Below are 26,373 nucleotides of genomic sequence, written 5' to 3'. Positions count from 1 at the left end.
GAGGCGGCCCGCTTAACACTATCGGGCGGTGCCTGAATGCTGAACGACGTTTAGGGGAACAGCATCAATCCTTTGTGGGCGATCATAAGCAGTTTTAGAACGAGCCTGTCATTGTATGAGCCCCGCGAAATTGTTAGATAATTGAAGAACTGAAATCGCGTGTATGGCGTGTTGTTGGAACGCCCAGGGACTTGACGCTGCCGCTTTGAGAAACGTTGCACTCAGAAAGGGATCGGTATAAGAAGACCGGGTTTTGAGTCGGAGAGGAGAACTAACCTCATTGAATCAACGCAGAACAATAAACGTTGACACCAAGCAGCTCCTACTAGATTGAAGTTTCATTGCCGTTCAGCTTGAATCATTGTCAAATGATTACGAAAATTTCCATCCAAGCCACGGCCATCGTCGCCGCCGTGACGGTGGCCCACGTCCCCGTCAGAAGAGCCGATATTCCTAACGGCTTCCGCCTCTGGGCGAACATGACCTACCCCGACCTCCCGCCGGAGTTCGGTCCCGATGTTCAGGGTCAAGAGCTCAGCTACGTCTCCAAAGCCGATTGCCTGGCCGAAATCGTTCTTGCACCGGCCGGTCAAGGATCCATCTTCCGCACCGATGACGACACGGTTGGCGTTGCCCATCTCGGTGACGAGTCTTCCCCTTCTGCCGGCATGGTCATTACCCCTGGTGGTACCGCGACAGTACCGAGCCCAAACACTGTGGAGCTGAGTTGCTCGGGTGGCACCCATGGGGTTATTGTCACAGCGGATGGCCTGGGTTACCCAAAAGACGCCAGTCCCAACGGCGGATTCATGGCATGCAAGAGGGAGAATGCTGTCGCTCTGAGCTTCTTCCTAGCTGGCCAGAGACCACTTCTAGGCTGCAGTGTTGTCCAGCTTCTTCCCATCTACTAAGGGATTGAGGTGGGCTATTTATCTAACTGCTTCCATAAGGATGCGTGCCGAGTATGCTGAGCAGTATTATGTATTCCGTATTCCGTATGTCCGTAGAGTTTCAATCCTGCTAGATTATAACCTGCTCTTAATCGCATCATGTCCAAGATTAGTGTGCAGGTGAGCTCCTGTTGCCTACTTCAGCTGAAATGTCCTGAAAGGATGCCTGGCTCCAAGTTGCGTGACCTTGATGGTAGGTGCCGAGTTTGAGGGGCGCCAGGCCTCCACCGAGTGACTCAACCGGGCGGAATCTTAGACCTTCAAGGTGATGTACTTTTCTGGTGTCCATAGATGTACCAAAGCTTGCTGAACTTTGTAGGAACTTGTGAAAAAACAAAATAGGGGGTATAAAAGCTTTTAGTCTTCCCCGCGTGTCTTGAGATCTATCGACACCAAATTATTTGCGATTGTTAATCTCATAATGGCTATTTCGGTATCCCAAGCTCCACCATCCATGGACTCTTCACAGACTCTTACTTCTTTCACCTACTTCAGATCTCTCCCACCGGAGATTCGGTGTATGGTGTGGACAGAGTTCTACTTGGAGCCGCGAAAATTCAATCTCCGTGAGGGGAGTTCTTCGACATCCGTCGATCGATGGTCTTTTGGGTCATCGAGGGATGGAACTCATCTACGCAACCGACGGAATTCTTGGACGTTGCATGTCCACGAATCATCGCGGCGGTACTACGAGCTAATCGACACGGCCATTAATCATGAGTCAGCGTTCGTGGCTCAACGAATTCGCCCCAAGACTCAGATCAGTGAGTCGTTCAGCACCGACCTAGATATCGACTCTGAAGAGTCAGACGACTGCCCCCCTCGAATATACTTCCGGATCAGCTGGTCCGTCGATTATATTGTCCTTTACCTGAAGAAGGAATCGTGCAATTGTCCACCGTCGACGCCAACGTGGTTTTGCAAGATCCAAAACTTGGTGTTACATGGACACGGAGGATATCTTGGTTCGCGGACCTGCATCACATCTGAGAACCAGTGGCTTTTGTCGAGCAGAACGTATCTAACTGATCTGACAAGGATCCTCCGCGCGTCTTCGACTATGGCTGACGGGTTTCCATTCAACGATGCAGCATACTTCCAGACCAAGTACATCCTTCGAGAGGCTTCAGGAATATCGGACGGTTGGAGAAACATCACTTGCGAAAAAATGTCCTATTCGAAGGACTTCTCATTGTCGACAACATCACGGCAACCGGGATGGAACGAGTTTATTCATAAACTTCGTTTGAGGTCCCGATGGATGCGGGAAGATGAGACGTCACTCGAGGAGGTTGATAAAATGTCAGAAGTTGGTGAAGTGGAAGGTTCCAAACAGTTTTTCAAAAGACTACAGTTGGAAGGGTTGTAGGAAAAAGGTGAGTTGAGTTACTTCACGCTACGACATTCGTCCCAAAGCGCTGGAAACCGCACAGGTATAGGTACGTCCAAATTTCTTTTCAACAGACCATGTATCTTGGCTGGTCTCTGTACGTAGGTAGGTAAACAGGCAATTGGAACTTGTTGTCTCAAAACAACAAATGAAACATGACAAGCTTCCATGAACGCGGCTAAAACGACGCACGCCGAGCCCACACAAGCATCTGACATCTGCAATGCCACCCTTGGCTTGCCATGTGGTGTGTTCTCTCTACCAACAGTGCTGAGTCGTGAAGTTGTCGGACCGAGATCGACCGATTGCCGGAGCGCATGTGGACCAACAATGACCTTCTGTGCGAGCTGTTAAAAGCCATGCGGCCCAGCAGCTTTCGCGTTTGCTAGATCTCACCCGTCTTCCTCGTTCCCAGGAAGGGTACTAGTTCTAGCGACCTGAATCCGGGGGACAGGAACCCTACCCCTCCTTCATGTTCATGGGAACAGGATTGTCCTACGCTCTTCATTCCTGGGAACGCGATCCCCCTGTCTGCATGTCCCTAGGGACGGGATTAGCTGCCAATTGCGTCCTAGCAGTGAATAAGAACAGACTCAGCAGTAATTAGTCGCGGGTCGCATGGGAGGGAGAGCTGCCATTGTTCCAACACGCGGGCCATCCAGGGCCGACAACACCCCCGCGATTTACCCCAACTCGGCCCTTTATGAATTTGGAGTTGCCGGGCCAGTAATGTGCCCGCGCATTAATACGACGGCGACGAACCAATCGACGGGCTGCGCCGCTTTCAACCCCTGGACGCCGTCCCCATTGGAGCGCGTCGCCGCACGACAGATTTCTCCACCGAGCTCGTTGTATCAAGACCCGATATCCGGCGCTAGAAAAAGGCGGGTGACACTCTGGGGTTTTGTGGGACGTTTTGGGCATTGCGGGGAGCCGGGGTTAGCGGCGCTGGGGATTTTGGGGTTGCCCAGATTGCGCGTGTGGGATTGACATCCCAGTTGCCTCGTCTGTATTGGCTGGGAAGAAGACTGGCCTGGGTAAGCGAGGGGACTGGACATGGGCGAGTGAGACAAGACCTTTAATAACAGGTTGCCCATCGCCAGCTCCGTTTCTCCCCTCTCCTCTTCTGCTCTCTCTCCTCAGACCCGGCCAACCAACACCTCCGATCTCCAACATGAGCAACACCGTCGACTCCAAGTCGCCCAGCGGCGATCCCGCCAAGATTGAGGCTTATGCCGACGAGATCAACCATGGCGCCGATCTCGACGAGAAGTCGAAGCCCGCGGACTACAAGTCGGACGCCATTGAGGCCGAGCAGGCGGAGTTCAACATGGGAGTGTTGGAGGCCGTGAAGCTCTACCCAATGGCCTCCATGTGGGCTTTCATCATGTCCACGACCATTGTAAGCTACCCGGTCTTCTATCCACGCGCCCGCTTTGGAGAGCTGCAGCTGACGATTACGGATAGATCATGGAGTCGTACTGCGTCTTCCTCATGGGTGCTTTCGTCGCCATGGACGAGTTCAAGAATACCTTCGGTGTCGAAGACAAGGATGGTGTCATGCAGATCGAGGCCTCGTGGCAATCTGCGCTCCAGATGGGCGGTCCTCTTGGTGCCATCATTGGTGTCTGCATCGCCGGTCCCATCACCAGCAAAATCGGATACCGTTGGGCCACAATCACTGGTCTCATGTTCTTGAACGCCTTCATCTTTGTTTTCTACTTCGCCAACTCGCTCGCGGTCATGTTCGTCAGCCAGCTTCTGGAGGGTATCCCCTGGGGCATTTTCATCGCCAACGCACCTGCATACTGCAGTGAGATCGTTCCCATGAGACTCAGAGCCCCTGCGACCCAGATGCTGCAGATGTTCTGGGCTATCGGTGCCATTATCGTGGGTGGTGTTTGCTACGTGTATGAGAGCAAGCTCGATCCCAGTGCCTACAGGTTTGTGATTCTTTTACCCTCGTCATTTAATTCATCTTTGCTGACCAGAAAATAATCCAGGGTCCCGATTGCGCTTCAATGGATGTTCCCCACCCCTCTCGCTATCCTCCTTTTCATCGCCCCGGAGTCACCTTGGTGGTTGGTCCGTAAGGGACGCCTCGAGGAAGCTGCGAAGTCAGTCCGACGACTTGGTCGTGCTTCGGGCACTAATGCCGAAGAATCCATTGCCATGATGCGCCGCACTATTGACCTCGAGAAGACCGTCAAGGACCCTACCTATCTGGAGCTGTTCCGAGGCGTTGACACATACCGCACCCTCATTGTTTGTGGTGTCTATGCGGCGCAGAACCTTACGGGTAACCTTATTGCCAACCAAGCCGTTTACTTCTTCAGACGTGAGTTACTTTGAATGTCTTTAACGATGAAAATTTATACTGACGTGTGAACAGAGGCCGGTATCGGCTCTCAACTTGCCTTCGCTCTGGGTCTTATCACTTCCGCTCTGCAAACCATTTTCGTCATGCTTTCCTGGATTCTGACGACTTACCTCGGCCGCCGAACTATCTACGTCTGGGGCTCTTTGATCAATGTCGTCTTCCTGGTTGCGCTTGGTATTGCCGGATCCTTTGAGCGCTCTGATGCGTCATCTTTGGCGATGGCCTCTCTCGGTCTCATCGTGTCTGTCGGTTTCACACTGGGTCCTGCTCCCGCCTCCTGGGTCATCATCGCGGAGACATCGGCTATTCGCCTCCGTCCCTTGACGACCGGTATTGGACGTGCCGCTTACTATGTTGTGAACATTCCTTGCATCTTCCTCTCAACTTACATGCTTAACACGACCGTAAGCTTACTCCCTCCTCTTCCCGAAGTACCGCAGCGTACTGATGATAAAAATAGGGTGTCGACTTGGGCGGCAGGTGCGGTTACGTCTGGGGTGCCACCGGTTTCGTCTGTTTCGTCCTTGCATACTTCTATGTCCCTGAGATGAAGGGACGCTCCGTTCGCGAGATCGACATCATGTTCAAGCGCAAGATCCCTGCCCGCCAGTGGAAGAAGACCGTCATCGACATCAACGATGACGAGTAGACGGTCTGCAGCTTTCATTCTTGGGTTATGCTCTTGGCCAAAATAATCCACCCGCTTGATTGATGAGTAGCGCACGGGGTGCCTCCAGCTGGAGATGGAGGAGAAAGATGAGCAAAGGAGAAAGATGGGATTTGTTAGAGTGCATAGCCATAATACAAACAAGGCCCCGCGATATGCCATACCTCAGATGCACTACAACTACCGAGTGTTTGTTCCACGCGGCATCGGCAAAGTGCCCCGTGAAAGAGAGCTTGCCCCAGATACTGAATCGATTTTTATTCGACATCCTCACGATTCGTAAGGCCGTTTTACTTGTTTACAAGGCTAAGCAATACTCATACCTCCAAGGAGTGTATTATGCTCTTCTGGTATGAGCAGGTACCTAGTTCTACTTCCACTTTTAACGAAGTTGTTAGTAAGGGCGGACCCATGCCTGGGCGCGGCACGTCAGACAACTCACGCGCATACCTCGCCAGCAATCAGAACAATACTTCAAGAGCTGTGTTATCATCTTACATCGTGCGACGTGAGCGGCGCGGATAAGTCCATCTCATCTCAAGCTCATAGTGTCCTAGGGTTGCCGGAACCGGACACCAAGTGGGACGACTATTGACGCAGCAAATACACGCGGGCTAATCAAGTTCACCTTATTTCGCTTGTTTGTTTTACATCCCCTGGTCAAGAGGCCAAGTCTCTGGCTTGCTTTGAGACAGGTCGATGGACTTGAAGCACTGGAGCTTGGAACAATGCCCCTTTCAAGGTGTTTGTTGGAATTCTTCGTTCTCGTTTATCATTCTTCATCGTAAAACACAAAAGCTCTAACCTCGATACTGACTCTCGGTTCTCCCTCCCCTTCAGGAAGCTCAGTGTCCTTGAATGCGCAGTGAGGAACTCTCCTAGGAACCCCAGGTTTCTTGCTCGAGTCAACTTGCTTGAAGAAGAGCACGTCATCGGTCTGTTGCTTGTCCTTGAAGTACCACTTGTGAGGAGAGTCCGTCGGCGGCCGCACCTCAACAGCCTCCGTATCGTGATCCGGGAAGCGCACGGGCACGAAGACCAGGTCTGAGTCGGGGATGGACCGCGCGTCAGAGACCGCGAAAGGATCCCGAGTGATGGGACGAATTGGGCGCCACATCTGCCTCCTGTTAGTCTAAGATAGGCAAGCCGGTTTAGGATTGGTCTTACGTTGATGATTTGGTAACGCGGCTTCTTGAGAAGGTCTGCGGCTCTGTCGCCAAGCCATCTTTGGGCGACTCCCTCAGCGGCATTAAACGACTGGTCGACATGGACACCGTACAGCGGTGCCGGGCCCTTGGGACCCTCGTTATCCTTGGGACCGCGGCGGATGATGTGCGTCAAGATGTGCACCTCGGAGGGTTTGGGGCTAGATGTGTGAGCCGAAAGCTTACTACATGCAACAGGGTCAGGCAAAGGAGCTTGGCTTACAGGTTGTCGGTCTCCTGCAGCACTTGCCAGCATAGCTTCTCCATCTCAGGATAGTTCACCCGCTTGATCTCCTCATCGTCATCCCAGTTGGTTACCTGACTTTCGTGCTTCACATAGTGAAAGCCTTGGATATCAAGCGTGAACTCGTCCTCCTTCCCGGTGACGTCGGTGATGGTTGTAGGGATGGCGACCTTGGGCTGGGGCTTTCCAGGAGTCGGACTTATCGTGCCGAGTTAGCCTCAATAAAGTTTCATTGGGCATTTGCTGTCTTACCCTCCAATGACCATGGGCACCAAAGGCACCCCAGGGTCATCAAAGTAGTTGATGGTCGTTTGCACTTGTCGTCCCGGCGCCATTTTGCAGTAAGGAATGCTTTTCTAAAGAAAAAAAAAGGATAGCGCTGGCAAACAGAATGCGACTTCGCGGAGAAGAGGGCGACCGTTCAGTTATGAAATGGGCGCGCCTTTGATAGGGGCCCATGTGTTATCGGTTGTCTCCATCGCGAGTCAGGGCTTGGCAGCGACTGCGCACAACGACATGGCTACCCCGGCTGAACTAAGCTGAACATGTATCGATCTCCATATCAACGCGGGGAGTAATGAGGGGTCCGACTCACTGACCTAAACGCCCAGTCGCGATTTTTGCATGCCCAATCACCTCAGTATGGCTTGGGTTGGGTGAATACTCACGGATTCCCACTCACGATCTACCTGCCTCTCATTTCGATCCAAGTATAAGTCCTAGCTCATCATATCAGGTGGTCAGTGTCAAAAAGCTTGTGTCTCCAGCTTTCATCGAGTGCCGACATTGCATGCTGAGCGGGCCGCTGTATGGCAAGTGGATCTAGCTGATTGTGGAAGGCCTTCATGAGTCGCGAGCGCTTCTTCTCGTTACGTGAATGTATTCTGCTCGTCTTATCTTTACGATCAGCATGCAGTTCATCTGTTTACATGTGAGCCGGCAAGCTGATCCCTGTGAGGTGCCATTGCCTTGGATCTCGCGGTCACCGCTTGTTTTTAGTCCCTGTCGATTGATTGGATCGATTTGATTATCATCAAGCTTCAAGCCCAGCGGATTCTAATCTCGGGGATTCTTCTTACTCAGTACGCTTCCCCGGTGGGATAGATCACGTTCCCCAGAATCGGAATAACCAGCGGGTTTACGTAAGTCACTGAACTACGTGACATAACCACATGGAGTTAAAAGAAACAGACTGCAGCCGTTGTAATGGTGACTGGCGGTTCGGGCTTCTCGCTGTAAGAAGCAGTGCGCCCTTTCATAAGTGTGTTCAGCGCCGATTGTATTTAGCGACATCGTCGGGTAAAAGAATCGCGTCAAGTACCGTCGATCGACTTCTGAACAACACGTTGGGTTTTCACAACCGCATTTGCGCGGATTACAAACTCGAAAACATTTTATCAGGCATATCAATAAGGACTAATATCTCAATTCCTCCAAACGATGCAATCTTCGAGAATGAATTGAGCCGCTCTTTTTCGACTTGCAAAGGCTAAAAGGTGAAGAAGAGATGAACGAAAGCTATGCGGAAAGAAGAAGCAAAGCATTTATTGACAGACCACTTAAATACGGCGCTTCTCTTGTAAATCAGTCTTGAACCACCTGTCCTCAATCATCTATATCTGCATATAGCTCCCATACCATGCATAGGCTAGGGCGACTTCCTCCCGCGGGAAGAGACAGACGGTTGGGGCCTTTCCCAACCCATTCACCTTGTATTATGTTAGTAGACTGTGAGTATCAATGGAGGTTGGGTAATGAGGCCTCAACTCACAATCTTTGATCAGATGACCAAACTCCTTCTCGCAGACGGAAACGTCCTCTCGGAGCCTTTTCAAGGCTTTATTGAGGTCCGAGCCTTCGCCTTGCGGTTCATTCTGTTTGTGCGACTGAATGCTGACCTTGATGACGAACTCGAAATCTTCTCTCCACACCTGTTGGTCATATTCGCTATAAAATATGACGTCCTTGTTGAAGGTGGTCCTGCTGTTCTCAGCGAACCATTCGTCGCTCCACTCGTTTTCGAACGCGACTTCGCAGAACTTTTCAACAATCTCTTTGGCCCTGTCTTTCTCGAATCTCCCACCTTTCTCATTGCAGGACCCAGTCCACTGAACTGGAGGTGCCGAGGTTGTTTTTGCAGGTGGAGTAGGCGCTGGAGATTTGCTCAGACTCTTGGGGAGACAACCGCATAGGAACGGTTTGCTGTCCTTGGTCGGATCTATGCCTGGCATCACAATCAATGTACATTTCTTGGCTGTGTATCCTTCGCACTCAGGACAGTCTTGATCCATTAGGCATCTGAACTTCTCAGGAATTGGTGTCGTTGTTTTCTTGGGAGTGGATGAGGATGTTGTTGACGTTGTCGACGAGGGCTTGCTTGTCACCATCTGGGATGTTGTTTTGATCGATATCACAGACGAAGAAGTGCCGTTCAACAAGGCTGTGCCGAGCCGTGGTACTGTGATCGTGTTTTATATCATGGTGGAAAATGCAGTACTATTCATCGGGGGTGTACTGGACCGTGTTGTAGATGTCGCATTTGATTTGATCGAAGAAAACAGAGTGCTGCTGATCGAGAGTGTGCTGGAACGCGGTGTTGACGTTGTGTTCGATTTTATCGTTGAAAGTGAGCTGAAGCTTGTTGAGAGCAGTCTTGTCATCGGGATTGACGTGTTGGCTGGCAAAGTAAATGACCAAGTACCGTTCGGCGACAACCGTGAACTTGACGGAAAAGGTGTCACAGATCTCCCTTGTACACTTCTGGACGTGGTTGTCATTATAGAAGCGTTGGACGAAGGCATGATCGTCGGCATGGAGCAGACTTGTCTCTTTTGAGCCGCTCCCCCCTCAGCTGGCGGGTCTGCGCCTTGCCAGCGTTGACCCTCTTCTGGCAGCCATTCCCCCGTCGAAACCTGTCCATAGACATCCGCAAATACTCTCCACTTCGCTGTAAGACCTTGGCAGGCGGATCTCGAGGGTTGATATTGGAGAATCACCTTGCCTCGATGAACCCTACAGACATCGTCCATTAGGGTCTTGATGACAGGAACAAGAAACCGATCGGACATTGCCACATCATCAGGAAGACCCATCCACCAATCGTAGTCCGCGAGTGTAAGCGTTGGTCTGGGATAGTCGACGATATCAATCTCGATTTCGCCGTTAAACTTCCTTTGAAGGTCTCTGATAATGAGTTCCACGCTATCCTCAAAGTCGGGGTCTACAGCGCCCGCTGCGAAGTGTTCATTGTTGAGACCACTTGTTGACGAGCCGTCGGGATTTCGATATACCGGCTTGCGTCGGGGCGCGAAGATGAATGCTTTGATGTTCAAATGGTCAACATCTTCGTCTGCAGGGTTGCCAAACATAACACCCACGTCTCCATCCCGCTCATAATCGGTCAGCTGGTCGAGGCCACGTTCGTTGTACTGAAACATTTCTTCGTCTTCTCCAGTACCATGTCGCCACTGGTCTAGAGCTTGTGTCATTTCTTGTTCATCGTACATCGTCCTTTCCCAAAAGTAAGCAGCCCAGGCACCTCGATTGGATACCACAAGAACGACTGTGCAGCCCCAGAGTCCTTCGATGGCGAGAGTCTCGGGCTTGTCTTTGAAAAGCACAAATTTCGTGGATACTGGCAAGTCAAATCCTTCAGGCATTGCCTTAAGAAGTGTGGGCCTGAATGCTCCTGGTTCTGCTGGGAAGGGATTTTGCGACGCCAAGCGTGCTTGTCGGATTTGCGCTGGCATCCATTGGCGATAGCCACTGTGAGAATCGTGAATGTCTTGCCAGAACCCGTAGGCTGTATCCCCACGCTTCGCAACCGGCCGAGGAACACTTTGCTGCATGGGTTCATCGGAAGACTCTTGTGGCGGCTCTTGTGGTGGTATCAAGTGCAACGGCTGGCAACTACCGCAGGAATCTGGCTCGCATGTAGGTAGAGCCCTTGCGCTGGAGGTCTGCGTGGTTGCGACCGTGGTTGTGACTACTGAGTTGGCGACGCTACAACCTATGACGGTAGTGTATGCGCTGCTCAAGCATGTTGTCGTAGCTGTTGTTTGGGTGGCATTTCCAACAGCCACGGCTGGGATAAACCAGTCAGTGAATGTTCTTGTTTTGATAGAAGAAGTATCTCCGAACTTACCTTTAGATACGGAACAAAACACTGTCTGATGCGTGGCAGTGACAGTGACGGAACATGAGGAGGTAGTCTGGCTCGGACGTGGGCAGACCTTTCTGCGGGCAAGGCCCGGTTGGTCGGGATCCAAATCCATTTCGTCAGCAGCCCTTCCACCTCTCCATACCTGACCATCTTCCGGAACCCACTGGGATTCACCCTGTTGCCTCATGGTATCTGAGAAGATACGCCATTCAGCCCTTCCATTACATGACTCTGCTGGTTTGTACTGAACAATCGTTTTTCCGCGGGCCTTTTCACAGTTAACATCCTTCAGTATGTTGACTGTATCCTGAAGTGTCAAGTGATTCTGCTGATATCCCTTCCAATCTGACCAGAGAAGCATCGGTGTAGGATAGTCAAGAGTTGTAACCCAATGTGTAAGCCTGTTCTGGAACACACTGTTCAAGTCTTGTCTGATCCAGTCGACGTGGAGCGGGTATAATACCTGCATATTGAAGTGATTGGGATTCTGAAGAAAGCGATCTGTCCGTGGAGTACCGTCGTCGTTGTAGTAGCTATATCTCGGGCGTGGCGTGATGATGAAGGCCTGTATGTTGAGGCTCGCAATGTTTTCGTCATCATTGTTCTCGTCGCCGAAAATCACCCCATGGTCTCCGGCCCCTGGGTCGTTCATAAGGTTTTCGATACCGTACTCATTCCACTCTCGCATTGGATCACCCTCACCAGACCCGAGACGATGGTCAGCGAGCGCGGACCTGAAATCATTCAGGTTATTTCTTCCCATTAAAGCCTCCGAAAAGTAGCTTACCCAAGCACCTCTGTTAGAGACAACAACCACTGCCGTACAGCCCCAAAGTCCCTCAATGGCTAATGTCTCCACATTGTCTTTGAAAGATACCCATTGAGTTGAGACTTTGAAATTGTGGACTGGGTCCATATGGGAGGGCGGAACTCTCAAAAGCTTAGGTTTGTAGCCGCCAGGGCCTGGGTTAGGGTCCGTCGCGGCGTTGCGAGCTTCCCTGATCTGCTCTGGCATAAACTCGTCGTAACCAAGTTCGTAGTCCTCAGGGCCACGCCATTCGCCATTGGCAGGATCCCCTCGTTTCAGGAGCGGTAGAGGTGGTTGGCTAGTGGAGGTTGGGTTGCTGGTAGATGTCGCACTTGGCGCCGGACAATTGTCACCACAAACATCTGGGCCGCATGTCGGGTATGGCTTTTCGCTGCCAGTCCTTGTCGTGGTTACTGTGGTGACCGAGTTGAGCACGCCGCAGCCCGTAACCTCGGTCTGGATACTGCTGAGACACGTAGTAACGGCAGTGGCCTTTGCGTTCTCGCCTCCACGAATGTCTGGGAGATGGAAATGCATCAGAAAACTATTCCAACAGACTGAAAGGGTAAACCAAAGCGATGACTGACCTTGGGTCACAGAGCAATACACTGTCCGGTGGGTCGCAGTGACGGTGTCTGTGCAAGAAGAGCTCGATGTTGAAGACGACGCTGATGATTCTGAGGATGATTTGTCTTCTTCATCATCATCATCGTCGTCATCGTCGTCATCGTCGTTGCTGTCGTCTCCCCCTTTGTCTCCGCCGCCGTCTTCTCCCCCTTTCTTGCCATCGTCACTAGGGCAATTCCCGATCTCGAACCACAAAATCTTGATACAGAACTCAGGCAGCTTGAACTCTATGCTGATATTGGGAGGAAATCCTCCAGGAAAGCACCCGAGACATATGAATGGGATTAAGATAAAATCGTTGTCGTCTCCGCCGCCTTCTTTCGTCTTTTTCTCTTTCTTGACAATGACTGCGAAGCATTAGGCAATCAAACATGCATTGGCCAAAGGGCGGCGGATTCATCTCACCTGGCACAATCGTTGCTTCGGTGAATCGGCGTTGTAACGGTGAGGTCGGAAAGAGTCAGAAAGGACGCTCCGGGGGGTGTTGTGGTGATTGTAGATTCAGCTTTATCTGTCCAATGCGCCGAGGATGAAGTTGTAGTGGGAGGGTCAACCCAAGGAACGGTCCACTTGCTTCCAGGCACTTCGGTATTCGAAGGTTGAAGCAGAGAGGAAGCGGTGTTGTTTTGAGTGGCGGTCAGAGATGATGGAGGCGTTTGACTGGTAAGAGGTATTGAGAAGGTGTGAATCAGACTACTTGACGTCAATATTCGACTGGAGGCCGAGTCTTTTGAGGTCAATGTTCTGCTGATGTCGACGCTGGAACTTCCGATTGAAGTGATCTTTGTCGAGGCAGGTGATGTCCGATTACCTCTTGAGTGATTCTCAACGGGTTTCGACGACAAGGGAGTCTGGGAAGTTGATGGATCTGTGCTGTTGCTCCAGATAGGCCCTTTGGAAATGCTGATTGGAGACGAAGTGGCGGATAAAATGCCGTTTGTCGAATGCAGTGTTTCATTTCGCCGCGCGGTCTCAGCTGTGGCGGAGATCGTCGTACCTGGAGGTTGAGATATCTGCTAACTCGTCAGAAATTTCGAGATTCCACCGCCCTCTCAGTCACTTACTTGGGTGATGTTCTGGCTAGTGAACCCCTCTGACGAGCTACAGAAGCCTAATCCATCCAGACAGGTCGGGTGCGGGGCCGGGCTTGACGAGTTACTGAAATGACCAAAGGTGTGACTTTGAGCGTTGTGTTGGAAAGCCTCTGCGACATATAGAAACCACACAAATAGAACAGGAAGATGGGTGAACATGGTTTCCCAAAGTGATCAATGATGCCGGATGCGGCGATGGCTAGGCAGTCAGAGGTGACAGCATTGAAAATAGGGAAGCTAAAGGCTGGGTGAATGATAGCTGATATACTGATTGCGACGAATATCTCTTCGAAGTTTTGTGCACATGTCCGAGAGATAGTGTGCCTCCCTACGTTACGTATACTCACACTGCATGTCGTGAAGTTTTGGCGATGCACGTCGCCATGTAACCTTGCAGCGGTGTGAGGAGGTTTGGTTGGGAGCGTCAAATGCTGTACGTGCCTTGTTTTGAGTCTGAGGCATTTCTTGACTACTTCTTGACTACCAAGTCTTAGTTCCTTCAGCTAAGAAGCCACTTGTAGATTCCTCTCTGCCCTGCATGCGTTCTGCTCGTACAAACTCGCTTATGATGAATGGAAATGAGAGAATCTCGTTCGAGTGGTGCTGTGACGGACTACCTTACAGTGTGATTATGAAGTCAGGGGATGCTGGAGTTCATGGATCTGAAAGTGGAGTGTGCGCTCGACAGAAAACAAACAACTGCGAGCTATGTGAGATGGTGGTGAGCTCCATTCGTCGTGCCCAAACACCCCTTGCGGCCAGAAAGCCCGGTTTGCCTAAATTAAGCCGCGAGGCTTCCGCGAGGTCTGATGTAGGCCCAGCATACCTGAGCATACGGACAGCAAAGATGGTCCCGTCACAAGCTTGACAATGAGCTTATGCATGATTCCAATCCCTAAAGATGGACTGGAAGGGAAGAAAGGTAATTCTCAATATTGATCAATAGATGCCACTTAGATCTGGGTAGGAAACTTGGTGGCCTCAATCTCCTCAGCATACCTCAGACCAGCGGAATGTCGAACTTCATCCATGATTTCCATGGCCAAGATGCTCTCATCAAGCCCTAAGAAGCTTCCTTCTTTTCTACCTTCGATTAGAGCCCTTCCGGCATCATCAGCTTCCCAAAAGAGACCGTGACCTTCGCCCTCCGGATGAGGCGTTACGCCATACCCGTTGTACCATCCGCTGCCAACTCCCGGTCCCGGTTGCGGCCATTGCTTGTCTTCTACCGTGCCATCTTTCAGAACAAGTCTTGTGCGAGTGGGTCTGTAGGCAGGAGGAAACACTTGGACTTCTCCCTTGAGACCTTGAATCCGAATATTGGGCACGATCGCATCGTTTGCACCTGCTACAGCGTCGTTAGACAACCTCAAGGACGTTGCAACTGCATGTGCCGTGCCACCGTTTTCTTGGCTCCGAGGAAACTCCAGAAGAATAGTCGTCATTGCGTCAACACCTGTGGGCGCATACTTGGCAACGGCACTCTTGACGATGGGCCGTTGTCTAAAATCGGCCGCCTGCGTGTGGTACAGCGTCTGGAAAGCCCAAGTCAAACTGTAGATCCCTCCGTCGAGAAGGATTCCACCGGCAAGACGAGGGTTGCCCATGATGTGATCATCATCATCGAATAGCCCTGCTTATGGTAGGCTGTGTTTGGCCAAGACGCGTTCAACTGGTCCAAGTCGGCCCGAAGTGACCAACTCGCGAACGTAGATGGACAAAGGGAAGTACCGCGTCCACATCCCTTCCATCAGGAGGAGGTTCTTCTCCTTAGCCTTTGCGGCCAAAGCTCGAGCTTGCTTGGCGTTGACTGTGAACGCCTTCTCACAGAGGACATTCTTTCCGGCCTCCAAACACATCATGGCGTTCTGGTAGTGGTGCGAATGGGGCGTCGCGATGTAGATTACATCGACCCTGGGATCCTGAGCGAGCTCTGAATAAGACGAGTAGGCGGTTGCGTGCTCTGGCGCACCACATTCTCTTAGAAATGATTCCGCCCTCGATTTGGACGACGAAGATGCGGCAGCAACCAGTTCATGACGAATATCCTTCACATTGCGTGTGGCGGGGTCGACCGAAACATCCTTTCCGCTGTTAGAGAAGATTAGCATGCTATTCATTATCCAGTATACAGAAACTGGCTCACAATGCTTTTGCGATGCCTCCAGTGGCAATGATGCCCCAACGAATGATCTGTGGCTCGGGCATGGTCGCGTTCCGGAGTTAGGCTACTTCACTTGCAAAAGGCAGTTAGAAAGTCGAGGCTTGCTTTCACTTGTTCGGTCGTGGAATTTATGAAGACTAAACTTCAATCACGACGCCCAACATCCCAACTCTGACTAAGGTTGGCCCTTAGTGGATGGGGAAGGGCGTAAGGCGTGCTAATGATGTGTATGTAATAGGGCGCAGGGCGAGGTATGCCAACGACGAAACTACGCCCTAAGTGCATGCTGACATGACAGTCATTAAGAGTCAGGCTAGAGCCCATAACAAGTATCTGTAAGTATCGAAACAGGTTACTGATATCGCAGTTGTCACTGACCTGCAATGGGTCTCCCGACCGGCAAAAGCCAAAGTCTGGAACTTCAGACAAAACAAAAACCAATGGGCCCTAACCAGGGATCGAACCTGGGACCTCTCCCAGAATGGAGGAGTCGCAAAGACAACCCTAAGGGAGAATCATACCGCTAGACCATCAGGGCTTGTTGCACTGTTGAGCGCATCGTGAGATGTGGTGGATGCACGGTTGCGGGTGCAATTTCATTCATGGAGAAGGGGATGTTGATTGCGTGTTTGTGGAGTTGAAGCGGGTCGCGATAGGGTTGAGTTGTTTGAGCTTGGACGGGTTCAGTTGCTGGGTGGAGTACAACAGTAGTGGATCGTTAGAGAAGTTGCACGTAGAGATATTGGTGAGTGCTTGTGGCTCGTAAATCTCCAATCCACGGGATACAGCAGTGCTCACTTGATGAAGATTGAACGCCAGCAACTGACTGGCTTACCGGTCGGTCCTGGTGTGGTCGCTTGACGAATGGCTTGGCTAGGCAAATCAGCAGGATTCCATGGCAATGGACATCCACTAGATGAGGCGGCTAGAATGTGCCGCCAATACCATGTCCATTTGTAATAGACGAACATGTTGCATGCGACTTCAGCCAACATGATTGGTACTGTTCATGCACAGTTAGACGATGGAAGCGGCGGGGTCGGGTAGCATGCGTCGGATCAGGCTGAGGTTCTGGTCGTCGACTTCGGATTTCCGACAAGTTCTTCGACCCCTCAAACTCGAAAGGAACATCTCTGATCCCCGAGACTATCAAGTCGTTAGCGAATTGCTCCTAAGATGGAGGCCATAGGCATTGCTGCTAGCTTCATCGCCATCGGCCAAGCGTTGTTGGCCTGTCGCCATGTGGTAAACCTGCTTCAAGAAATCCCGAAAATCGGCAACGAGCTAGCATCACTCAACAACGAGGCAAGTTCAAAGAGGCGTTCGAGCGTGTTCTGTTACAACGGCACTCTTTGAAACCACTGTGACTAATGCGGAATATGTGTCACACAGATCGAAAGTCTCCGAGCTGCTGTGGAGGCAGCCAGCACGCAAGGAATGACATTCTACGACAACGAGATTGAAGGTCCGGACCTCCGGCTAGCCAGAGGCCAGATCACCCATATCGCAAACAAACTCGAGAAAGTTCGCCTGAAATGCACCCAGGTCAGAGAAAATGGCAAGATCAAGCCTAGAATGACGAGATGGTTTTTGATGCAAAAGGTGCTACAGCAGTGTCGCGACAAAGCTCGCGATGCCCGCTCAGCCCTTCAACTTGCGCTGGTTACCTTGAACTTGAAGGGCACAGTGTATGTATACTGCTGTTCACCAAACACGAGTTCGCTTGCAGACAGTTGAGGCTAACAAACGTTGACCAAAGACAAATGTCACTGCATGTTGAAAAGTTCACTTTGCGATCCGCTCGCTATCGCGATTCAGGGCCTGACTTGGACTGTGAAACCGACGCTTCGCAAGGAGATGATACCTTGTCCGGCGCTTCTGCCCTTGGAAGCGGGCTCAGTCATGAGCAATGTTCCGCCATTATAGTACAAGAAGTGGACACCAAAATGAAACAACTCTCACTGCTCTCTACGGATGGACGACCATCGGACGAGAAGAAAATAGTCGGAATGGACATGGTCGTTCTTGGAGCCAGACTCTCAGGTGCCGGTAGGTGTCCACAACCATGTCTCTGCCGCTGCCACAGCACTCGGCCTTCTGCAGTAAGATATCCTAGTTGGATCGGAACTATCATCGGTTCTCTATCTGTCACATACGATCAACGCCTACTTTTTGGAGGTAATAGCGAATGCACCGAGCTCTGCTGCAAAGGTAGAAAAAGGTCTTCAGCAACCTTCGAGTACCAGTTACCCGCTTGGCTATGCGCACGATTTGTCTCGTTCCAGGTTTATATAGACAGCTTCCGCGTATTGCGTTCTTCTTTGAGAATAGCTAGAGTGTTGCCTCTCAACGATATTACTATATTAAGTATAATAATGCACGACACAGAGGTGGTCAAGGGCTCGATGCGGGTGTATGGTCATCTATTTCCAGACGACCGTGACACTGAGGGATACGACATCATGTTGGTGGGTACCTACACGAGACTGTCAACATCCATTCGTTACCTCATACAACTAACAAAAGACTCTTTTTCAAGACAGTAATGGACTGGGCAAGGCCAAAAACACTAGAATTTCTGACAGAACTTTGGGCTGAGTGTTTACGCAAGGACACCTATCATCCGTGAGAGCCCATTATTCTGTGACTTGCCTCATCCAGCTGACGCCTCGCTTCCCGGTTGTTTAGAAACTGGTTCTTTGCCGCGAACCGTAATTTGGAGAAAGGTGATGTTCCAATCCGAGTGGGGGAGATTCTACGGCTTATAGCCTTTTGTGGAGACGACATCATTGATGCACCACAAACCGAGCTTCACGAAGCTGTTGATCTGGACGAACCTACAAGACCTCGGCATGACATTCAGAGCATTATAACCATGTATCCCTGGACTATCGATCAGTGGAATCGCGAGGGCCGTTCACCTTTGGCCCTAGCAGCTCATAACGGTAACCTTTATGCAGCAAGAGAACTTGTTCGTCTAGGGAGTAATATTCATCAATCGGACTACAAGGGAGTTACTCCCTTAATGATGGCCTCCTCAAATGGAAATGCCGACGTTGTGCGTTATTTACTAGATGCCGGTTGCTTGGTCAACGCAGCTTCGACATATGGAAAGACAGCATTACATTTTGCTGCGAATCCAGAAATCGAACCAGCAGAAGATCCGGAGGCTATTGTGCAAATATTGCTTTCTGCAGGAGCATCAGTCAACGAACAAGGTTCTCGGGGAACTACTGCTTTACACCATATGGGATTTAACGTTTATGGAAGGCTTACAAGACGTGCAGCAGTGGCCAGAATACGTCTGCTTCTGGAGGCTGGGGCCGATATCAATGCTATGAGCCACGACCGCACAGCAAGACCATTGAGCGGCGCTATCTGCTTCGATCAACCCGAGGTGGCGAAGTGTCTTATAGAGTTTGGCGCTCAGGTCACGGATCTATTCCAGGGAGAAAACCTGCTACACGCAACAGCACAAATTGCCCAGCTTGAACTACTACAGTGCCTCATAGACATGAAACTTCCTCTTATGAACGTATATCAGGAAGACGACTGGGGAACACACCTTGGGACGACTTTATCAGCGCTCTGTACACCCCAGAATGGAACTTGGGTTCTTGTCGAAGGCCTACTTCTCAAGAGCAAACTGCATTTTTTGCGCTATACAAGAAACTTCGAGATCGAAGCTTGGAACTTGACATCAGCAGACTACAGCGCATCCGCCAGCATCTCGAAGATGGTATTTACCACGGAGCTATAGCAGTCTTGCAGCCACTTACTAGTGAAAAGAGGGACTGGAAGCAATGGGGATCGTTGCGGACGTACGAGGCCATTAGTCTTCAGATTCGGGAGCGGATGATAGATGCAGCGCTCGAGTCAGTTGACGAGAACATTGAGGTATTGAAGTAGAAGGTCGAGGCGTCACCGTGGGATCAAGTGTCACAATGGGACCCATCCGAGACAGAGGATTCGGATGATCTGGAGGAATACACAGAGTCTGAATGGACCGGAACAGAGGACGATGCAGGAGGCGAATTGAATGAATCTGAGAACAACATACAAGAGCCTGCAAGCGACGACAACTGAGGTTGCGGATATCAGGATGACCGAAGGGCTATCGACCAAAAAAGAATAAGGATAAGGGCCTGTTATGCTGCTTAATATAACCTTCATTTAGTCCTGGGAGGATATCGGGATCTTGTTTCTGTGCAGTCCCTTTCCATGCGCTGTTGCATATTGGACTCACCTCCAGCGCAGTATGAGCCTTTCTTCAGGAATCCTATCCAACTTACACCGTCATGTATTCCCCTGGTGTGGTTGTGACTCAAATCGTTTTGGGCACTTGCCCATAGAACATCGAATAAGTCACGGCTTGTTATTCGGCTCACCTCCATGTAAGAAACTTTGTAGCGGTCAGCGAGCTCGACCGCGAACTGATTCGCGTCAGCATGCCATCGACGGAAGCAATCTCATGGTCTTGCATATTCTCAGTCAGTCCTGAAGTAGCCTTGAAATTTGTGGTATAGCATACGTATAACCCCCAAAGAGGGGCACCATTAAGTGGACCGGGTGACCTTCAAGCTCAGAGAGTCAGAATTCCGACAAAGTTGCACGGGAGTATGATCAAGAAAATTGGCTGCTGGTTCGCGTCGCATGGCTGCCGCGCGCTTAACCAGACTTAGCTATGACGGCAATCGACGAGTCCGCTCGGTGTTCTAGACTGAGCTCTGTTCCCGCTGAGCAAGGATGGCGGGTAGAGATGATCATTGGGCCACGACGTGAGAGTTGCAACCTTAACTGTTGAGAAACCTTCCGCGCGTCGGCTCCAACCGAAGGCAACCTCATTTGTGGGGAAATGCTTTAAATTTACTAGGAAATGCTGAGGTCTATAGTTCTCGAGACGTATGTACGATGCTTTAGGAATTCCAAACCAGACCCGATAAAGGAAACGCTCATGATGATGCCCACTTTCAGTACGGGCTCTCGGTGTATCCCACCCACCGCAATGCCGACACCGTTAATAAAGTATGTATCGATTACGAAAACGACGCCATGCGCGTATTCGCTGGATTATGCCTCGGAAATCCACTGTGTCTAGACGTGTCTCAACAGCGCACTCAAGAGCGCTTAGCGGGAGTGAGATAGACGTTAAGGGGGCCCTTCTCCCATAGCAGGTAAATCTTCTGCTTGCCGACCCAGTCGAGGCTATCGTCGGCAATCTTCATGTCAAAGTTGTAGAGCATGCGTGCGAGGATGATGCGCATCTCGACGTAAGCCAGGCTAAACGCGTATACGTGTTAGTCACCGTATTCCCAGTGGCCTGGCGCGTGGGAGATTACTCACTTTCTACCAATGCAGTTGCGGGGTCCGAGGTGGAAGGGCTGGAAAGCGTCCTTGTTGTCCTTAGCGAACGCCGGGTCGCCAAGCCATCTCTCGGGGTGGTAGCTCTTGGGGTCCACGAAGTTCTTCTCGGAGTAGTACATGGCCCATTGGTAGACGGAGACGGTAGTCTATAAAATGTCAGACAGAGCTTGTAGACGACGTGAGGATGAACTTACTCCCTCAGGAATGAACTCGTCGCAAATGGTGGCGCCTCCGGCGGGGACGACTCGGGGCAGGCCGATGGGCACAGGAGGGTACATGCGGAGAGCCTCCTCCAAGCAGGCAAGGAGGTAGGGCAGGTTGCTGGAAGATACAAAGTCGATCTCGCTCTCATCCTTGAAAGCGGAGCGAACCTCGTCGGTGAGCTTCTTCATCGCGATGGGGTTCGTCAAGAGGAAGTAGGTGACGCCGGAAAGGAGGGTGGCCGTGGTCTCGGAACCACCAATGATGAGAATACTGCTGTTGGCCTTCAACTTGGGGAAAGTCATGTTCTGTTGCGGCGTTAGCTATGAAGTGAGCATGGCAATAGAAGCGTCACTGACCCAGTCATCCTTCTTCCTCAACAAACCCTCAATAAGATCGGGTCGCTCGTGTGCGATGTCAATGCGGCGCTGCAGCTTGGCCGTAGTGAATTCCTCGTGCTTTTGTTGCTCGCGCTTGACACTCTCAGGGACCAAGGCCATCATGATAGTTCCGAGGAAGGGGTAGTGGGTAATGGTCTGGAGGACGGTGCCAACACGCGCCATCTGGAAAATTGCCTTCACCCAAGGGTGGTAGTCGGAGTTGTCCAAGCTGCCGAAAGCCTCGCCGAAAGCCAAGTCGCCGATGATGTCGAAGGTGGTGTAGTTGTACCAAGCAGCCAAGTCGAGAGCCTTAGCACCCTTGTCGCAATGTTCGTGAAGCCTTTGGAAGAGGAGGTCGATGTACTGCTTGATGATGGGCTGCTGGTCACGCATGCTGCGCTCGCTGAAACCGTGCGCCAGGGAGCGACGGAGGGCGGAGTGCTCCTCACGGCCGGAGTTGACGATATCGGAGGGGGCACCGGGAACGGCACGGTAGAACTTCTGCGACTTGTCCATCTCGGCGCCGCCGCTGGGGCGGTGACCCATAATGTCCTTCCATGCGCGGGAGTCGTGGAACGCAAGCTCGTCGGGGCCGATACGCACAACCGTTCCGTACTGTCTATGAAGGTCGAGCATATCGTAGGGCAAAGTACCCGTGCATAGCTTGTAGCAGAATGGAAGCCATGTTGCGCGCATCCAGAAGGGACCGGGGAATCTTCGGAGTGGGTGGAGGTAGAGGTTGTAGAACATATGCCCGAAGGTGTAGAGGAAGAACTGGTTTAAAGTTTGTTAGATTACCACGATCATCGTCGGTACTGGTACCCGAGTCAACTCACCAGGCCAAAAGCCAGGCCGACCGTGTTGGCCAGACTAAAGGTGAGGAGCGCCATGATGCGTCTAGTGTCTTTGAAGGCCGAGATGCAACAAAAAGAGTGAAAAGGGTGTTCGAGAAAGAGCTTGAGGCCTGAGCTCCCGAACCGTCTGGTAGGGCGTTCCATCGCGCTGGTTTTATTCCTGACTTCAGACGAGAGCGAGTACGACAAGCAGCTGTCTAAGCCTTAAAGGCGGGGATTGCCCTTCTGGAGCTCCATGGGCAACAAGGCCCTCTGCTCGGGTTCTAGAAGAAGTCCTATCTCTAGGTGAACATGTGCAAAGTGACACCTCCCCATCCCATGTCTCGTTCCGCTGACATTGCTTCTGCCCATTGCTCGCGCGAGCTCGACTCCACCCGCAGCGTTTCACTCGAATTACCGACGGCCAGCAAAGCGACGGTTCCCTCTCCGCGCAGTCGCGGCCCGCAGCCGGTATGAAGAGAGCGTCCATGCTTCTCTAGCAATGCCACGCTGCCCAGCATAGCACGGTGTAAGGGAGTCGGTCTCGGGTTCGCTCTCGCTCTGGATTGGTCGATACGCGCTAGACGGGATGCATGGCTCCGCCGCTTCACTACCGAACGGCATCTGGATGACAGCTGCTGAACGAACGAATAGCCTGTCGAGGATTACGATCACCGCGGGGTTCATCGCCGTTGAGCTGGGTTTGGGAAACTGTGCCACAAGCTTGCCCTGACAGCTCATTACTCGCGTCGCGGGGGAAAAGTATGGCGGAACATGGGACGGAGGCGGGTTGACCATTGGCCCTCTCGAGTCTGCCAGCTCTGCCTGTGGCTGCGTTCAAGAACGGGTCGCAGATCACTCGTCGCGTCCCATAAAGCTGGACGAACCCCAAATTTCCGCCACACTGGCGGGACATTAGATGGCATCGACACCCCGAAAGCGACGCCGAGGTTTAAAAAAGGGGATCGACAAATTTGATGCCAACTCCGCTACGATCCAACACACCGGGGATAAGAAAACGATCTCGACAGGCGGTTAATGCTTTTCTAACTCCGCGTATCACAAACCTCATCTGCGACGCACACTTTTCCATCTCTCGGCTTGGCAGGTCGTCGAGAGGATTCACTCCTATCAAGCACGCTGCAACAGAAACAAGAATTCGTTGACGGGGAATTTAGCCGTGTGGGGCTCGCGTGCGCCAGGTTCGAATCCCGGGCGGCACTGATCTCGCTAATTGATTGCGGTCGATACGTGATAACAAGGGGCTGCTTAGGCAAGTCTTCGGGGTCGTCTCTGCGGATGTTGTTGCATTCAGATGCAACCAATTGATCTGCGCCATCTGTATAGCAATATGTTTCTCAAATCTTTCGATAAATCTCGTCGCGCATGTTGTGACGGTGCAGTGCAGCACCCTCGGTTTCGGATCCGCAAGCGTGAAGCCATGTGCGATGTTGCTAGGTACTCAACCGAATACGCGTATCAAGGACTTTGGGACGTGGTTATCTTCCGGTCTTTGAGACATCAACTTCCACAACCTCAATAAACAATCGTTCGATATTTTGGCCTAGAAGTTGAGCCCGAAGGATGAAATGTCATGCTCGCGAACCTCGAACGAGATCATCGATCATTTGAACCGTCCGTCGCGACTGAAGTCAACGCGGAGCAGCCACTCGGTGTGGGGCAACTTTTGGAGGTGGTGCTTGGTGCAAGCAAGTACCAGGGTCAAGAACATCAAAATGACTTCATAAGCTTGTTTTCAATACCATTTTAAAGGCGACTCCGCGAGAAACTCCCGGTAATTAGGATGTTGACGCCGATATCTCATGTTTCCACGGTAGTATTGCATGATACAGGAAGAATTTGCGCAGTTTGTTTCACACAAAGAAGCATATGGTAGGGAAAGGATACGCAGAATTGATGCCGTTAACAATGGATTCATTGCGCAGACAGGAATACCGCAACCATGCTCACGGCGTGTCTATGTAGGACATATACCAGCACCTGCCATCGGACTGAATCTTCGACGCCTTCTTCGAAAACCAGGCCTCCTCATGCCCATTGGAATTGTAGCCTTGGGGATGGATTCTTACAATCTCCTGCGGAACGATGTTGGAGTGGGATACCGTGCGTCGGCGTGTGTTCGGAGGCAGAATCCTTCCCCGCCATCTGATCTTTTCCTTCATCAGGTAAGACCAGTATTCCCGACTAGACTGATGACAAAGTCGTTCCATTCGACCACTGATCATCAGCTCAGCCTGGATGGGTCCACCCCAAGAGAAAGGTCCGCGATTTGTTTCGTCGTGGGGAATACCATCGCAACCGTCTGTGAGCTTCTGTTGATCAATGAACCGATCAACCAGCAGCCACCTCAGAATTTTCTCATTTCCTTTCGCCGACTTGATTGCTGACTGAAAACCATTGGCTCCATTGTACGAAAGTACGGCCCCGCGACGAACGAGGTATTCAACTGATTCTTTTCGTCCGAATTCGCAAGCTTCCATCAGGGCTGAGCCAGAAGGACAACCTTCGAGGTCTATGGGGACACCAAGCTCCAGGAGGTTTTCCATGACCAGGACTGCTCCAACTCTAGCCCCTTTGCAGAGAGGTGCTTGACTGTCGCTGGGCACAAGATTTGCGAACTTTTGAAGCGCTTTTAGTCCGTATCTCTTCCGGAAAAGCGGATAGGCAGTCGTTAGCCAAGCCGCCTGATTCCCGGAGTATAGATGCCACGGGAAGCAGACGGAGTATTCAAGACTTAAATTTGAGTTTAGTAGGAACGAGACGAATTTCGAGTCTTCGATCGCGTGGTGGAAAGCTGAAAACCCCCCTACAGTATCCACCCTACAAGGGTCTACCCCTCGATGCATGAGGTCTGCAAACGCCACCACGTTGCCCATTTTTGCCGTCCAGTGCGCTGGTGATTCTAAATTGGTGTTTGATGCATTGGTATTAACATCCGCGTTGACCAGCGCCATCAATATCTGTTTGCGCCAGAATTTCGCTGCCTTTATGGCTGGAGTTTCGTACCAGACATTGCGCCTTTCGAGATCTGCACCTCCTTGAATCAGATGCAAAGCAACGGCTTCGTCAGTGTTGTTAAATGGAGTGATGGCGTGATACAGCGGTGTGTTAAGCCACTTAGACTCAGCGTTGAGTTCAGCTCCGACCTCTAGCAGTACCTGGACAGCTCCCAAAGCCCCCCAGTCTGCTGCTATGTGCAGAGGTGTCAATCCGGTTGACGTTTCAGCCTCGTTCACCAGAGAAGAAATAACTCTATCAGGATGTATAGACCAAAGTTTCCTGCATGTGGAATTTAGTCGCATGACAACTTAATTCAACCTTTAATACTGACCCGCAGTAGTCCTGGTTACCCTTCACGTATTGGATGAGAACCCCCAACCCCTTGATATTTCTGTTGCGCACGGCTGTTGAAACCAAGTTTGGGGTCTCTCTTAAAAGCCTCCCTCCGTTTTTTGTATAGTTCTCTAGACTGGCCGGCAACACGTCCACCAATTCGGCGTCCTTGAGCACCAGGTGAATTGCTAACTCAACGGGCTTGGAGCCACTCACTGCAGTGGTCATTGAGACCCTTTGCTGCAACATCCACTCAATGATCGCGATCCGTTTTTGTGTTACGGCTTGTACCAGTAGCGAGCCGCTAGCACAGTCGTTGAGATAAGTCTCGAGATCGCATCCCTTTGGCATGTAAGTATTTACACATCGTCAAATCGTCCTTTTCAATTGCAATCTTGAAAGCCAAGGCCAACGATCTTTTTCGGCGTCGCTCGATCTCAACATGTGCAACGCTAGAAGCCGACTTGACAGTGTCAAGCAAATTTGCAAGCTCCTCATTGCCGGCTTGGTGTGCATAAAGCGCGGGCGTCATCCCAACCGAATCCTCAAA

The 26,373-nt window shown here is 51.4% G+C and overlaps 9 protein-coding genes across 9 annotated transcripts; 3 read left to right on the top strand and 6 right to left on the bottom strand.

Moving 5' to 3' along the window:
* Positions 1–368: 368 nt before the first annotated feature.
* Positions 369–911, top strand: CGCA056_v013971 (uncharacterized protein; the record flags this gene model as incomplete). Its single annotated transcript, XM_037329213.1, has 1 exon — positions 369–911. One exon carries the CDS (start codon positions 369–371, stop codon positions 909–911), a length of 543 nt encoding a protein of 180 aa, XP_037172515.1.
* A 2,603-nt stretch (positions 912–3,514) lies between these two features.
* Positions 3,515–5,369, top strand: MPH3-0 (Alpha-glucosides permease MPH3; the record flags this gene model as incomplete). Its single annotated transcript, XM_037329212.1, has 5 exons — positions 3,515–3,742; positions 3,808–4,283; positions 4,344–4,678; positions 4,733–5,124; positions 5,181–5,369. 5 exons carry the CDS (start codon positions 3,515–3,517, stop codon positions 5,367–5,369), a joined length of 1,620 nt encoding a protein of 539 aa, XP_037172516.1.
* Positions 5,370–6,159: 790 nt separating this feature from the next.
* asaB-3 (Hydroxylase/desaturase asaB) lies at positions 6,160–7,171 on the bottom strand (the record flags this gene model as incomplete). The annotated part of the gene is made up of 4 exons (XM_037329211.1): positions 6,160–6,504; positions 6,555–6,753; positions 6,816–7,034; positions 7,089–7,171. 4 exons carry the CDS (start codon positions 7,169–7,171, stop codon positions 6,160–6,162), a joined length of 846 nt encoding a protein of 281 aa, XP_037171973.1.
* Positions 7,172–8,441: 1,270 nt separating this feature from the next.
* CGCA056_v013968 (uncharacterized protein) lies at positions 8,442–9,067 on the bottom strand (the record flags this gene model as incomplete). Its single annotated transcript, XM_037329210.1, has 2 exons — positions 8,442–8,545; positions 8,608–9,067. The coding sequence occupies 2 exons, from the start codon at positions 9,065–9,067 to the stop codon at positions 8,442–8,444; spliced, it is 564 nt and encodes a 187-aa protein (XP_037171972.1).
* Positions 9,068–9,332: 265 nt separating this feature from the next.
* Positions 9,333–13,686, bottom strand: CGCA056_v013967 (uncharacterized protein; the record flags this gene model as incomplete). The annotated part of the gene is made up of 6 exons (XM_037329209.1): positions 9,333–9,596; positions 9,659–10,920; positions 10,981–12,324; positions 12,394–12,780; positions 13,431–13,446; positions 13,498–13,686. The coding sequence occupies 6 exons, from the start codon at positions 13,684–13,686 to the stop codon at positions 9,333–9,335; spliced, it is 3,462 nt and encodes a 1,153-aa protein (XP_037171967.1).
* Positions 13,687–14,480: 794 nt separating this feature from the next.
* On the bottom strand, positions 14,481–15,134 carry CGCA056_v013966 (D-xylose 1-dehydrogenase; the record flags this gene model as incomplete). Its single annotated transcript, XM_037329208.1, has 1 exon — positions 14,481–15,134. The coding sequence occupies one exon, from the start codon at positions 15,132–15,134 to the stop codon at positions 14,481–14,483; it is 654 nt and encodes a 217-aa protein (XP_037171966.1).
* A 30-nt stretch (positions 15,135–15,164) lies between these two features.
* On the bottom strand, positions 15,165–15,735 carry CGCA056_v013965 (D-xylose 1-dehydrogenase; the record flags this gene model as incomplete). Its single annotated transcript, XM_037329207.1, has 2 exons — positions 15,165–15,618; positions 15,674–15,735. The coding sequence occupies 2 exons, from the start codon at positions 15,733–15,735 to the stop codon at positions 15,165–15,167; spliced, it is 516 nt and encodes a 171-aa protein (XP_037171965.1).
* A 1,132-nt stretch (positions 15,736–16,867) lies between these two features.
* Positions 16,868–17,428, top strand: CGCA056_v013964 (uncharacterized protein; the record flags this gene model as incomplete). Its single annotated transcript, XM_037329206.1, has 3 exons — positions 16,868–17,020; positions 17,084–17,379; positions 17,425–17,428. The coding sequence occupies 3 exons, from the start codon at positions 16,868–16,870 to the stop codon at positions 17,426–17,428; spliced, it is 453 nt and encodes a 150-aa protein (XP_037171964.1).
* Positions 17,429–20,808: 3,380 nt separating this feature from the next.
* On the bottom strand, positions 20,809–22,526 carry CGCA056_v013963 (Trichothecene C-15 hydroxylase; the record flags this gene model as incomplete). The annotated part of the gene is made up of 5 exons (XM_037329205.1): positions 20,809–20,971; positions 21,035–21,201; positions 21,250–21,564; positions 21,616–22,410; positions 22,473–22,526. 5 exons carry the CDS (start codon positions 22,524–22,526, stop codon positions 20,809–20,811), a joined length of 1,494 nt encoding a protein of 497 aa, XP_037171971.1.
* Between the last annotated feature and the right edge of the window lie 3,847 nt (positions 22,527–26,373).

This window comes from Colletotrichum aenigma (genome assembly GCF_013390185.1).
Source record: "Colletotrichum aenigma strain Cg56 chromosome Unknown KSG_Cg56_contig10, whole genome shotgun sequence".
Classification (NCBI taxonomy): domain Eukaryota; kingdom Fungi; phylum Ascomycota; class Sordariomycetes; order Glomerellales; family Glomerellaceae; genus Colletotrichum; species Colletotrichum aenigma.
This window is presented reverse-complemented; position numbering and strand designations above follow the sequence as displayed.